This window comes from Monopterus albus, unplaced genomic scaffold (genome assembly GCF_001952655.1).
Source record: "Monopterus albus unplaced genomic scaffold, M_albus_1.0 scaffold17.1, whole genome shotgun sequence".
In the NCBI taxonomy this organism is placed as follows: Eukaryota; Metazoa; Chordata; class Actinopteri; order Synbranchiformes; family Synbranchidae; genus Monopterus; species Monopterus albus.
This window is the reverse complement of record NW_018127897.1, coordinates 3,183,963-3,198,612: the sequence shown is the minus strand read 5'-3', so window position 1 is coordinate 3,198,612 and position 14,650 is coordinate 3,183,963. Positions and strand designations below refer to the sequence as shown.

At 44.0% G+C, this 14,650-nt stretch overlaps 1 protein-coding gene across 1 annotated transcript in view; it reads left to right on the top strand.

The window, feature by feature from the left end:
- Window positions 1-3,191: 3,191 nt before the first annotated feature.
- The window catches only part of nkd1 (NKD inhibitor of WNT signaling pathway 1), a 33,878-nt gene continuing 22,419 nt past the window's right edge, over window positions 3,192-14,650 (top strand). The window contains exons 1-3 of the mRNA XM_020592450.1: window positions 3,192-3,389; window positions 3,506-3,538; window positions 3,728-3,867. Coding sequence (XP_020448106.1) covers window positions 3,365-3,389; window positions 3,506-3,538; window positions 3,728-3,867 — 198 coding nt within the window. The 5' untranslated portion in view covers window positions 3,192-3,364. The remainder of the gene's footprint in view (window positions 3,390-3,505; window positions 3,539-3,727; window positions 3,868-14,650) is intronic.

The window sequence follows — 14,650 nt, the reverse complement described above, 5'->3', positions numbered from 1 at the left end:
AGGGATGGAGGAACCAGAGGAGGGGCAAGTGAGCTGGCAGGAGGGACGCAGGAACCAGAGGATGTGCAGGTGAGCCAGCAGGACGGATGTAGGAACCAGAGGGCGGGCAGGTGAGCTGGCAGGAAAGACGCAGGAACCAGAGGACGGGCAGGTGAGCTGGCAGGAGGGACTCAGGAACCAGAGGAAGGGCAGGTAAGCCGGCAGGCGGGATGCTGGAATCAGAGGACGGGCAGGAGGGACACAGGAACCAGAGGACGGGCAGGTGAGCCAGCAGGAGGGATGCAGGAACCAGAGGACGGGGGTGAGCCGGCAGGAGGGATGCTATGCAGGAACCAGAGGAACACAGAAACCAGAGGACGGGCAGGTGAGCCAGCAAGAGGGATGCAAGAACCAGAGGACGGGCAGGTGAGCCGGCAGGAGGGATGCAGGAATCAGAGGAAGGGCAAGTGAGCTGGCAGGGGAAAAAGCAGGAACCAGAGGACAGGCAGGTGAGCCGGCAGGAGGGATGCTGGAACCAGAGGACGAGCAGGAGGGACGCAGGAACTAGAGGACGAGCAGGTGAGCCGGCAAGAGGGATGCAGGAACCAGAGGGACACAGGAAGTAGAGGACAGGCAGGAGGAACACAGAAACCAGAGGACGGGCAGGTGAGCCAGCAGGAGGGATGCAGGAACCAGAGGGACACAGGAACTAGAGGACAGGCAAGAGGGATGCAGGAACCAGAGGATGGGAATTTGAGCTAGCAGGAGGGATGCAAGAACCAGAGGACAGGCAGGTGAGCCAGCAGGAGGGATGCTGGAACCAGAGGACGAGCAGGAGGGGCGCAGGAACTAGAGGACGAGCAGGTGAGCCGGCAAGAGGGATGCAGGAACCAGAGGACAGCAGGAAGGACGCAGGAACCAAAGGACAGGCAGGTGAGCTGGCAGGAGGGACGCCGGAACCAGACGACGGGCAGGTGAGCAGGAGGGATCCTGGAACCAGAGGACAGGCAGTACGGACGCCGGAACCAGAGGACCAGTAGGTTAGCTGATGGGAGGGATGCAGGAACCAGAGGACCAGTAGATGTCAAGCAGTCAGATAAAGCAGAGTAACCGTCGCAGTCGGGTAAGCAGAGTAGCAGGTGTCAAGCAGTCGGGTAAGCAGAGTAGCAGGTGTCAAGCAAACAGGCAGGAGGGACGCAGGAACCAGAGGACGGGCAGGTGAGCCAGCAGGAGGGATGTAGGAACCAGAGGACGGGCAAGGCAGCCGGCAGGAGGGATGCAAGAACCAGACAACGGGCAGGAGGAACGCAGGAACAAGGGGACGGGCAGGAGGAACACAGGAAACAGAGGATGGGCAGGTGAGCCAGCAGGAGGGATGCAGGAATCAGAGCACAGGCAGGAGGGATGCAGGAACCAGAGGATGGGCAGGAGGAATGCAGGAACCAGGGGATGGGAATGTGAGCTGGCAGGAGGGATGCAAGAACCAGAGGACGGGCAGGTGAACCAGCCGGAGGGATGCAGGAACCAGAGAATGGGCAGGAGGGACACAGGAACCAGAGGGTAGCAGCGGGACTGGAACAAAGAGTCGCGTAGAGCAGAAACATGACAGTATCAGACATGAAAGAATCAAAGAGTAGCAACAACGAAGAGTACCTAATGTAACATCGAGTAATGTAACATAGTGTGGAATAGAGTAATGAACCAGCAGCGAATCAGTGGGAAACAGGGTGACCATGTATGAGGCAGGACCGGGAGACAACGAGCAACAGGTGAATGACATGGTGACTGACTACGGTGGCAGAACAGTGCGGAGAGACAGAGCAAACAGACACATAAATACAGGAAGCGACGCGGAATCATAACATTTTCTGTATGTCCTGCACATATGGTGAATTGATAATAAAATCCTTGAACCTTGTATGGCAGCACTACCGTTATGGACCACAAGCCCCTGCAGAGAGTGGTAAAGACTGCTGAGAAGATCACCAGGACCCCACTGCCCTCTCTGCAGAACATTTATCACTGCAGAGTCTGCAGGAGAACTGTCTCCATCCTCACCCATCCCCAACATCGACTGTTCACACCCCTACCTTCAGGCCAGAGGTACAGAAGTGTGAAATTCAGGATTTCTAGACTGAAAAACTCTTTCTTTCCCACAGCCATCAGACTCCTAAACAGCTGTACGTACACATACTTTTTATATTCTCAGTTTGCACATGCATAATTGTACATTCATTGCTTGACTGTTGCACAGCTAACTGTAGCATATACTTTTATTATTTTTTTATTAGATTTTTCACTTGCTGTTTTTATAGTGCCTTTATTTTGTATTATTATTAATCTATTTTTATTTTATATTTAGAATCTATATTGTTTGGCATTCATTGTGGACAGCAAAGGAAGAACGTCACTGTGCAGGGAAACATGTTTCCTTACTGTACATACTGTATGACAATAAACACTTTGACTTTGATTTATGATGGTAGATGCAGGTAATTTAATCTTCCCACCAGTCCTGCTCCACTGAGGCAAACCTTTTTCAACTTTCAAACTAATTTCTGTGACGTTTTGCTTATTTTTATTAGTTCTCCATTAAAATATTACAAAAAACATGGTGTGATTTGGAGCTAAGGTGGTTGACCAGTTGATGTCCTGGGATCCCTGCAGGCTATTTTGGGGAACCACTGACAATAATTCAGAGACGCTCAGTGCGTCTACATAGTAGTCTAGGGTGAGGTGCAAGGCTTGGACCCTTGTGTAATGTGAAGTGATACATGAGACTGGAAAATAATGAGTTCTGTTAAGTGAGGCAGAAAAAGTCAACCAACACCGGAAGCTGACATTTAGCCTAAGAATAAAATTGTGTAAATTGTACTACAGGGGTTGCTGTGGGGTCCGCTCCTGGCTGAGTTAAACAACATCCGTAGCCTAATACTACAGCTACCATATTAAATTAGCAATCTTCATCATTGCGGAAGGAACTATTTTGGTCAATGTTTTTCGTGTCATTGGCTACAATTATAAAGGAAGCATAAATGTTATGAACATAGACCTGTTTGTTCTTCCTTTTTAAAACAGTAAGCGGCCATATGTCGTCTTTATTTTCGTTGTGCTCTTCATTAGTCTGTAAAACCAACACGTCTAACCAATTAAGTGTTTTATACTGAAAGCGTAGACAAGAAGTCGTGTATTTCCTTGTGGGTCTGTGTGTGTATGTGTGTATGTGTGTGCGTCCTCTCAGTGACGGCTCTCCAGTCGTACAGTCCTGCACTGAGCGCACTGTGCTCTCGGTCTTCACGGACGCTCCTCTGTCTGGATATTGAAACTTGTTTTTCTTTGGATTATATTCATCTGAACGTTTTCAACTCCAACTCGATGCATAGAAATGGGTAAACTGCACTCGAAACATGGTAAGGTTTCTTATTTCTGAGAGAAAATGACATCTGTAGTTCATCCCGTTGTGTTACGATACTTTAGATTAACAGTATTCATTGCCAACTGTCTTTCTTTATTTCCCTCTCTCAAGCCGCTATTTGTAAACCAAGGGAGAGTCCAGAAGGTAAGCGCACGTATTCTTTTTCCCTCGAAGGTAATATCCAAATATATTTCGGTCAGTTTGTGAACAGCAGAGCAGGTCACCGACTCGGCGCTCAGCTCATTAGGGCAGCATTACGGCGAGTCCGACTCTTTGAAGATGGGTTTAGGAAAACATGAGTGTAGCTGCTGTTAATGCCTTCCTTTGTTTCAGGCGACAGTTTTGTAGTCAATGCCTGTTTGGCGAGGAAGGGAATCGACGACTGGCTCTTGAAGCAGAAATACTATTGCACGAGTTCTCGCCTCGAGCAAAAGGACTGTCACCACAAGAATAACTGCGGTCTAGCCACACGGGTGAGTACAACCGTCGGGGTTTACGTGTTTACGGCGAAGTAGAAACGCTTGTGAAATTCTTAACAGTGTTTTTAGATTAACAGTATTCATTGCCAACCTCATGGTATCCACATTTCACATATTTAGAATGACGCTTGCCTGCGCGCTTCACGGGCTTACTACTAGTAGTAATTTACCAAATTACATTCAATATTCAAGATTTTATTTGCCATTTATGCATAGACAGTCTAGGCATATAGGAATTCTCTGTGCATGGCTCTCCTTGAGTCAAGTAAAGAGTTTAAAGCCAAAAGAACGAACACCTGGTCTAAATATAAGTTTACCCAAGAGTACAAAATAGTTGATAAAATTGTGGATACAGGAATAAGGTAGCAGGTAAAATGGGTAGTTTCAAATATTGCACATGATATTGCACCTGGTGGAATTGTGTAATGAGGTTTTTCACGTTTTGTATTTGCCACCAGTCTTACTGCAGCAGGGAAAAAGCTGTTGTAAAGTCTAATTCTGTGTGTGATGATACTGTCCGGCCTGCTGTGCCTGAGGCTGTAGGTGCAGTTTTTGTGTCTGAGCAGAGTGTGAGCTGGGTGAAGTAGGGTCTCTTATCTTTTGCGACAGCGCTGTGTGTATATTGTGTTCATAGTAGGCAGTTCAGTCCCAGTGATCCTCTGCAGTCTTTATGACCCTTTGAAGAACCTTCCTCTCTGCCTGTGTGGTGTTGCCATACCAGATTGTGATGCCAGTGGTGAGGACACGCTCTACCAGTCCTCTATAAGCCTGGGTGAGGGGGTGACGGTTCAGCCCAGCTTCCCTGAGCTGCCTGATAAGGTATAGCCATTCCTGGGCTTTCTTCACTGTGGCAGCTGTGTTCAGTGACCAGCTCAGGTCAGGTGTCACCTGCAGGCCCAGGAACCTGTGGCTGTCAGCCCTCTCCACCTATCTTTGCTGGTCAGAGGCAGCAGAGGGGAGGGGTTCTTCCTGAAATCTACTATTATTTATATTATTACATGAGGCTAAATTTAAGCTCTATCTTAGCTCTGCCTTTTGCCAAAGCGTTATCCTGCTCTAACAGCAAACAAAATCCTGACAAACTTTCTTAAAGCTCAGTGCTGGTGCATAAACCTGTAACAGTGGTGGTCAGAGTATCTCTTCATGTTGCTACACACTGTGTTGCTTTTCTGCCAATCAGCTGTATAGGCTAAGTTGAACACTGACATATAGGTTACCTACAAAACACAAGCTGGCAGTCTTGAAGTGAACCACAAAACATCTCAGTTTAGTGTCTCTTACACTTTTCTGTGTCATGGTGACAAAATGAAAAAAGGAATTTTAACTATGCTTTTGTAGAGCTCTCACCTAACCATGTAGGGAACAAACGTAGGTATCATCTTATGCCCAGATCAGAGGGATTTTTTTTTTTAGGTAACAGGATATCAAGCCTGAGTTGAAAGCATTACAGTGTGACAGTTTGGTGACAAGTGTGGATTGTAAAAGCTGGGGAAAAATGTTGCAAGTCACGCTTGTTTTATATTTTTGCTGTAAACACTGCTGTTGTTGTCAAGCAGGGAAATCCTTTGGAATTGCTTCAGAAGAGCCTTAAGCCTCTTTGATTAGCAGTGATTTCCACAAAGGCAGCGTGTTTGATGAGCTGGAGCCCATCAAGAAATAGGGAAATAATCTCCTCCACCCATGATCCAGACACTTGGAGCAGTAATGCATCTGTCTATTGAATACAGCCCAGAATTCTTGCGCTCTTGAATTTTAACACATTAGCGTGCCCGTTGTAATACTGTGTTGTGGCAAGATTTTCATTACAATATTTCTTTAGTTGCTCATTGTTTTGGGGGAAAAAACCACTACAATCCTTTTATCAGGGACATGTAGCTGCTCGGTGAAATCATACTTTCCTTTCTCTGTCTCCCTCATTTTAGTATGCAGCAGTTCTCATGTAAATGTTCTCATGTAAAGGTCACATTACAGCATGCATTTCAGCTGTTTATCGTGCAAACAAGCCACAACTGCACATGCTGGTTTGGATTCTTAGAAAAATGTGCTTTTGGTATGAGGATTTATTGGCATGCTGGTGAAGAGAAGGCAAACATCGAACTTGAGGTAGTCTTAGGTAATGATTCCCACCAAACTCAGGTCTAAAGTCTACCATTGCTTTGTTTTCTGCCATGTGGTATCTGTGATATCTCAACTTTGCATGAAGGGCAGCTGTGGCATTACATGGTGAGGCAGCGCTGAGAGAGGTGTTGGTCCTTCTTTGAATGTTCTAGTCTGAGGTGACGTGCTCAAATGTAGTACAAGAGTGTGGGGTGGTTACCAGCTTTACATGTTGAACCCACATGGTGTCACAGTTGCTAAACCTTGACATGTGCCCAAATTTGTAATAAACAACCTATTATAGGATCCCTCCCACAGCAGGCATTGTGTCTACAGGTCATTTTCTGGTATTGGTATTGATGGAAAAACACCTGAATCTATGTTTGTTTTTGAGTGCATGTTGATGCTGCAGCAAAACAGCCATGCCGTTTATAAGGTGGGGTTCATATGCTTTGGGCAGTTTTAGTATTTAGCATTTAAAACCACAGTATTATTACAGTGCAATTACCATGCATTATTGCCACAAACACAATCATTCATTACTTTGTTCCTGGAACTTTCATGCTTCTCTTGCCAACAACAGTGGCATGTGAAGTCTTGGGCCGGGTTGGAACAGGAGCCACTGCTCAAAGGGCTGAATGTTTTAGAACAATCTGGCGTTAGTGGAGTTCAGTTTGCATAAATAATTTAAGCCTGGGTGCCTAATGGCTTTTATAGCTTTGAGGGAAAAAGAGTAAAAGGTGTTTCTATCAGTATTTATTTGTTTGTTTTACTGTGTATGTTTTGTGTAAGTATATCCAAAATCTGTTGTATAATTAAATTGTAATATATAGTTTAATTTAGTTTTAAAGTTTAAGCCATTTAGTGTACTATAAACTTTAACTGCACCTTAAATACATGTTGTCATCAATCATCGCTCTTTAACAGTTTTTGAAATGTGTGCTTTAATACTGTTGGCCTGCACAAAACCAGTGGCAGCTTTCAGTAAGTGTCAGAACAAATCCTAAACATATGATGGTATTTTTTATTTGTGTGTAAAATATAAATATAGTGAGATAACAGTGATAAAAGTGTAATTTCAAGTTAATGCCTAATTTCTTAATTCCACAGCTTTTGTTCAAATTGTGGAAAAAATGTTATGAGGTCCCAAAGTTACCAGAGCATTTACCACATGTATTCATGTGTGAAAGTTATTTTACTTAAAAGAATATACTCTAAAAATGATAAATGATTAAAATGATTTAAAATCTTTCCCCAATTGTTCCTCATCACAAATCTAAAGCATTCTGTAAAGAAGATGCATTACAGGTCTTAACGCTGTGAATAGGAGTTTCAAAACTTGACTTCATGGCACTTTCACATAAAGACAGAAGCTAATCTCTTAGGTCAATTCTCTTATCATTAAAAGCTATAATGTATGGCATACCTGGTGAGACAGTTCTTTATAGACACTGTACTATGAGCCTCCTCTTAGCTGAACCAGGATCTAGGAGAATGTGGTGTAGGTGTCAACAGCAGGGAGTCAGCACTTGGAATTCTTTTGATCCAGTCCAAATAATATTCCATGTTGTAACAGTACTGATTTTGCAGAAGTCATTGCTTTGTTGAATTGCTAATGCTAGCAGTTTGCCTTGAATCACAGCTTTGTATTGAAACTGTGGCTGAGTATACATTGATAGACTGAGACATAAAAATGCTCTTTAATGATGTTTCCATGCAGACCCTGTACTCAGTCAGGACTTCTGCAGGGAAACGTAGCGTTGCTTCAGTGTGGGAGACAGTGAGTGAGTGGGGTGGGCAGGTGGATCTGTGATTCTTAACACATGAGATCGAGGTCTTGTGAGCCTCTGCACGTTTTCTTTGCTGCGTACAGCACGGTGTCTACACCTAACAAGAAATTTGATAATGCGACATGCACCCTGTAGAATTGTGTTGCTGACTTTCAGGCGGAGGGTTTTCACAGCTTAGGACTTATGAAGTTCAAAATTCTGGTGTCAAGTATATTAGGTTGTTTCTCTTGGCATCAAATGAAGAAGAATTCCATCTTGTTTGCTGAATGTTGTATAACTTCAAATAATCTATTTAATGGTTATTTGTCACACAGTTAGGCTGTGTTCAGACTGAGTTTAAAATGTAGCTCTTCCCATTCAAAATAACACAACCCTGTGCAGCAAAAAAAGTTGGAATTGGTTAAACTATCATCCCACTGGATGGTGACATCATCCAGTACAGGCACTGCGTTAACCAATCAAGTACAGTACAGGGGATGATCGGGATGTGGATGCCCACAGGAAGAAGACTATTTTGTTTACATTGTTAGCATGAGCATTCACTGCTATTCACGGTTGAAGTTAAAGCCATAATGACAGGCCATGCATTTTCGTTAGTACTGGATGTTAAACAGTGTTTTTTATCTATCAATGCCGACACACTGGTGGAGGAAATTGGTGCTACCTTAGAATAGGCTACATTAGCAGCATGGCTAACCAAAACACAGTGGAATCTCCTTGACCAGAAACGTGAATGAAGCCACTCAGGTTGACTCGTCACAACGTGGCTGTATTGTACATACCTACAACACTCCCCCTGCAACCCCTCACCCATGCAGCCGCTTGCATTAAGCACAGCAGGGAGTTGTGTTTTTACTGGATCAGTCTGAACACCCTCTTTTTCCTTTCTGTTTGTGAAGTTTCCCTCCCCCTCTTCTGGTTCTACACTCTCCTCCTTTCTCCCCCCCACTAGCCTCCATCTGTTTCTTGCATTTACCCTGTGGCCCTGTGTTGGTTATAGTTGACAAAATGACACTCCATTTGAAGTGGGCCATGCAGGGAGGTGTTTGCAGTGACGCTGATGGCTCCTCCTCCGCTTCGAAGCCCTACCCTGGGTGTAGTAAAAGCAGCCCCTCCACTTTGAGTCTTCCCAGGCTGCTGCTCTTACAGTTTTATAGGCCTCATTTTTTTCTTTGGCTGAGCTTCTATTAGCTTTTATGTAATATAGACAAAGAGCAAAGGTGTATCTGATGACAGAATGCAACTCACAGTGGAACTTCTGCCTCCAACCCGATTGTCTCACAGTTGGTTGCAAGCTCTTTTTCTCCTTTTATTTCACGTGTGAAACTCAAGGCCTGCGGGCCACATCCGGCCCCCGAGATCTTTTTATATATCTTTTTTAAATGGCCCAGCGATATGAAGCGCCGATAACACACAAACTGCAAATCCCATAATGCAGCGCAACAGCTGCCTTACCGAACGATAGACTACCTGCGATCATTCCTGCGTCAGTTACGTCAGCTCAATCAAGCGTCTGTTGATGTATACAACCCTAATTTCAAGTCAAATCTAGCCCCTAACAATGGCCAGGAGAAAATTTGATTCTGAAAACAGAGCCTTTTCAAAACCGGTGGGAGGCTGAGTATATGTTTACTGACATCGCCGGTAAACCTGTGTGTCTTATTTGTGGAGCTAATGTGGCTGTAATTAAGGAATATAACCTAAGACGGCACTACGAGACAAAACATCAGGACAAGCTGAACGTGAATGAAGAGCAGAAGCTACAGAAGGTAGAGGAGTTGAAGAGGAATCTGACATCACAGCAGACGTTTTCACCAAAGCGAAATCACACAGTGAAGCTGCTGTGAAAGCTAGTTTTATTGGGACAGAGGAGAAAATGAACCCAAACATTTACTGAGGGAGAGTTTCTGAAGAGCTCCATGATGAAAGTGTGCGACGTCTTGTGTCCAGACAAAAAGCAGGTGTTTGCAAATGTACTAAGCCTTAGCAGAAATACGGTTGGTGATTTTAAGTTCAACTTTATTTATTTTGGAATAATATTGTATCCTGTCTGTTCTGATTCATATTTATGTTCAAAAAACATTTAGTTTTAGTCTGTTCAATAAATTTTTATCCTGTTCGGCCTGCGACCTAAAGTGTGCTTTGAGTTTTGGCCCCCTCTGCCATTGAGTTTGACGACCCTGTTTTATTTGGAAAGTATAAAGTTGTTGTTTATTTTTCGAAAGTAGGCTTAAAGCTTTTAAACACATTCCTTCAGCATCCAAGCCTGATAAAAGACATGGCAGGTTTTGTGTCCCCTTAGTTTTTGCATTTACTGTTGTGCTTTTTCTCCCCTTGTAGTTTTCACAAAGCAAAGGGCCCTTGTCTAGAAGCTGAAAGCACTTTTCAAATGCAGCCTCCTCTTCTTTCTCCCCCTTTTTTCTGTCTTCTGTCTGTGCATTTTCTTTTCCCACCGGTTCGCCTCTTGTGTGCTGTGTGACGTATGCCCCGCTCCCACCGGGCTCTGCCCCCTCTGTGCTCCCAAGAGACCAAGGGCCTGTTGTTACTCTTTGAACAGACTGAGAGAAAAGTTTGGAGCCACACTCTGAAGAGGTGCTGCCCCTCCTCAGAGGGGCACCTGGCCATAGTGGGACTCTGTGATTTTTATTTTTTTGTTTAATTTTCCCATGAGAGGGTAGGATGGAAGTCTTGGGCTGACGTCAGCGTAGCTGGTGGACTGGGAGGTGGCTCTAATGTCACATCCGGCATTGTATGCGACATAGATTACAAAAAGGTGAATTTGTCATGTGTGACAAAGTAGAGTGGATAACGCTCATCTGCTGTGAATGGTGCCTTCTGGAAAGGATTTCTGTGAAATAATGATAGTGGTTTAGAGCAAAGTAAAGCTGTAGCAGCATGTGGACATTTGATCGGCTTTTCTGTGCTAAAGCATCTCCTCTCTCTCTCTATGGTTCCCTCTAGCCATTATGCATTCTATACCATTTTATGATTTTTTTTAAAGAAATGCAGTCCTGAATTTGTTAAGTCTAGTAATAGGGGAGAGAGGAGCCAGCTGAGGGGGCTCAGGCTTCTGTTTTGGATGCCTCCTGGGTGCCTTCCTAGGGAGGTGTTCCGGGCATGTCCCACCGGGAGGAGGCCCCGGGGAAGACCCAGAACACGCTGGAGGGACTATGTCTCTCGGCTGGCCTGGGAACACCCCGGCATTCCCCCGGAGGAGCTGGAGGAAGTGTCTGGAGAGAGGGAGGTCTGGGCATCTTTGCTTAGACTGCTGCCCCCGCGACCCGGTCCCGGATAAGCGGAAGAAAATGGATAGATGGATGGATAGTAATAGGGGTCTCTTAATTTTTAAACTAATACATAACACGCTTAAAGTTTGTGATTTTTAAGCAACTCCCACTTGTATTTGTCATTTCAAATAACACAGTGTATTTGGCATCTTATTACTAGTGCTCATGTATGTGCAGATTTGTTCATGCATGTGCAGTACCTCTGGAGTCAAATGGCCGGATGCACTCCAGAGATCAAAGGCTTCTGCGGGAATGTGCTCTGAATCTCAGGGGATTAGCAGCTGAGATTGTGCTTTGTTTCCCCAAATATACGCACAGCTCAGGATAGCTGTTGATCAAAGTGTCTCTCACCACCCTGTTCACACTTAGATTTAGGCTGCAAACGTTCCACGTTTGAGAGTTGCATTTATTTCAAAATTCTACTGAACAGTTAAGATTTTCAGGATCTCTGTGTATTCACTCTCATTTTGTCTAAATTTTGAAATTGGACTTATATTAAAATTGCAAGTGATAAACATGTGCCTAGGAAATAGTATTTATAGTGTTATGTATAGTATGATACTCTTATTACATAATCCATCTAAATATAGAGTTCAATTAAAATGACATTTGACATCATATTTGCTGTAATGCCCACAATGTTTTGATATCTGTGGATGTCTGAGATACTCTAATTCCTTTTTAAAAAGCAACAGGAAAATTTTTCCATTTATGACTTAAAATCATAAGTTAGGAAGGAGAGCAATTAAGTGATAAATGTTTTAGCTGATAGATAATGGCTATTTTCATGCAGGCATTATGCTTTGGTCAAAGACTTTTCCAACTAGGCGATGTAAATTTTCTTTTTTTGATGGATTAATGTTGACTTTAATTAAAGCGTAATTTCTTTCTTCTATTCTATTCTAGGACGAAAGACCTCAAAGCATCAAAAATAGCCTTTTATATACTGGATATGACTTATGAGGTTTCAGCCACATTTAGAAACCAAAAAAAACAGGTACAACTTTAATTATGAGAGCCGACTTGTTAGTTACCATGCTGTTTTTAGTGACAGTAAACTACACTGAAGGAAAGGTCTGTCATTACATATGCACTGGTAAATGTAAACATTTATAACATAGCTCAATACCATGGGCAACATTTTCTATTAATACAGTCATCACAGAATGTGGTTTTCCATTCATCAGTTGTGCACATTTTCAGTTTGGACATAAAAAAGTGAGTGGAAACCCCAGAAAGAAATACCTTGAAATATTGCATAAAAGGTTTTTATACTTGGCTCAGGTGGAAAGGTTTTTGTATTGATAAAAGCAAAATGCAACAAGTGCAGTAGTAACAGACACGAAGCATGTGACTGAAATGCCCACTGCAGGGATGACCAAAACCAGATCTTTGTGGAGCAATGAGATTGTAATGCTTCTCATATTAATCAATGAAAGAAACAGCGATGTAATACTTCTACAACCACAGTGGTTGTGTATTTGGCTCTCGGTGCTTTCAAAACATGAATGACCTACACTTGGTGCTGTGCCTGAATGTTTTCAGTGCAACAGTTGCAGCTCTGCTAACGTGCTGCTCATGCTACACTGCCTGTATAGAGAGAGCATCAGGGCAATATGTGTGTGTGTGTGTGTGTGGGACTGGAAGAAACTCTAGGTGGCTGGAGTTACTGTGGTGGTGCTGAGTTCCTGTGAGCTTTCTGTGGGAGCTCAGTGCCCATTTTAATCACCCACTTAAAAGGCTCTGCTGAAGTGGGTGTTTAAGTGTTTAAACCCTGAATAATTCTCTCTTGTTTGTTTATCAGGTTCCCCTCTGGGCTACGCTCTGGCCCGTGCAGTGAGCACTGAATAATCTGACTGAGCACTCTGAATGGCTTTCTAATAGGACAAAATCAGCATCTGGATGAAATTGCTATCAGGCTGTCATGAGCGTGTGCATATGCACAGGAGCATGCATGCAATCTCATGTGCCATGAAACACATAGGCACACATTACCCATTTGCATTCCCTAACACGAGAGTCCATTTAACTGACAGAGTCTCAGCATGATCCCCTTCCACTTGTTTTTCTTATAAACTGGAGGTAGGAAAACACCAGTATTGGACTCCACAGCTTCCATGAGCCCTGTGGTTGCATTTACCTTCCTTGGGCTTGGAAGCTTTGGTGACCAGAGTTTTAGGGCCACCTGAGCTTGAGGGAATAGAGGAAGTGGATTTAGGTAAACAGAATGAGAGAGCATTGGCCCTCCTGCAGACAGAGGTTCCAGGACTCTTCAGCTCTTCCTGTGGCACCAGGACTGGAGGAGGTCTGGATTGTCTTTATGGGATGTTTTTGGTGGAAGGAAAGCTAAACAGAGGAGCTGGCCCTCTGAAAGGAAAGTTGTCCTCCCGTGGTATGTTTATGCACCAAAGGTGCCACAACCCAGAGAGGACCTCACCCTACAGCCTCTCAATGAAGCAGGCCAGCCCTGTGCTCCTCAGAGCCATTTATCCTGTCTATCAAATCATTTCTTGTTTGAAGACATTTTTTGAAAAGCCAGCATCCCTGGACAGAGGTTTTGTAAGTCTTTAGGGGATAGCAAGTAAGCATGCTCTTCCTAAAGCTCACAACCCTGTAGTGGACTTCTCAAAGTTGAGTACAATTTAACATCTGTGTGGAAGCGAGATACAGTCACTGGTCTTTTGAATGTAAACAAGTATTATAAATGTTCCTGTGTTTTCATAGAGAGAAGAAGAGGCCTAGCTGTCACTATGTCATAAAGCCTTAAAGCTACAGTATAATGTAAGGTAGCACTAGCATGAAGCTCTAAATCAATCTACTCTGCTCCACACACACTACTACAATCTGCCCAGCTCTTAAGATGTTTGTCATTATGAAATTACTATAAATGAGAATGCAACAAGCAGATCAAGCAGAAATAATCGAAAACCTCTGATTGGTTAGAGAGTTCAATTCTGCTCAACACCTTTAGATGCTAATATCTCTGCACTGCTGCCAGTGCTGTTCAATGAGTCTGGGTCACAGGAAGCTTTGACAGCACCTTTCCATAATAAGACAACTAAAATAGTAATAGAAAAAAATTGCATATTATAGGGTGCTCTTGAAAATAAATAAAAAACTGAGCATTCTTGCTGAGTGCCTGAAGAAGGTTTTCTTGTGTTTACGGTGTTTCTGTATTTAAGTAAAAAGTCTCTGTTATGTGCCGTTCGCACCTGTCAGTGAGCGAACGAGAAAGAGGCGGACCCAGGTAGCCGACTTCGATGCAAGCAGTGATTTATTATGTACAGTGATGATGAGAGTAACAATACACAGAGGGAAATAGTGCGTAGTCCTCTCGATGAGCAGTAGCCGGGTGTTTGACCAACACCAGGAGGCGAGGAGGTGGAGAGCTGGGCCGAGCTGCGTAGGCTGGGTCACTCCTGGGCTGGTCGGTGGTGATGGTGGCTACTGAAGGTAGAGACAGAGAGATGAAGGCAATAGTGGAACAGATAGGCGACTGAGCATTGACCTGCCTGGGAGGGGAGAGTGGAGCCACGGTCTAGAGGAACAGTCCATGGGGAGAACACAAAACAGTAGCTGGCTAGGGGATAAATACATACAAAA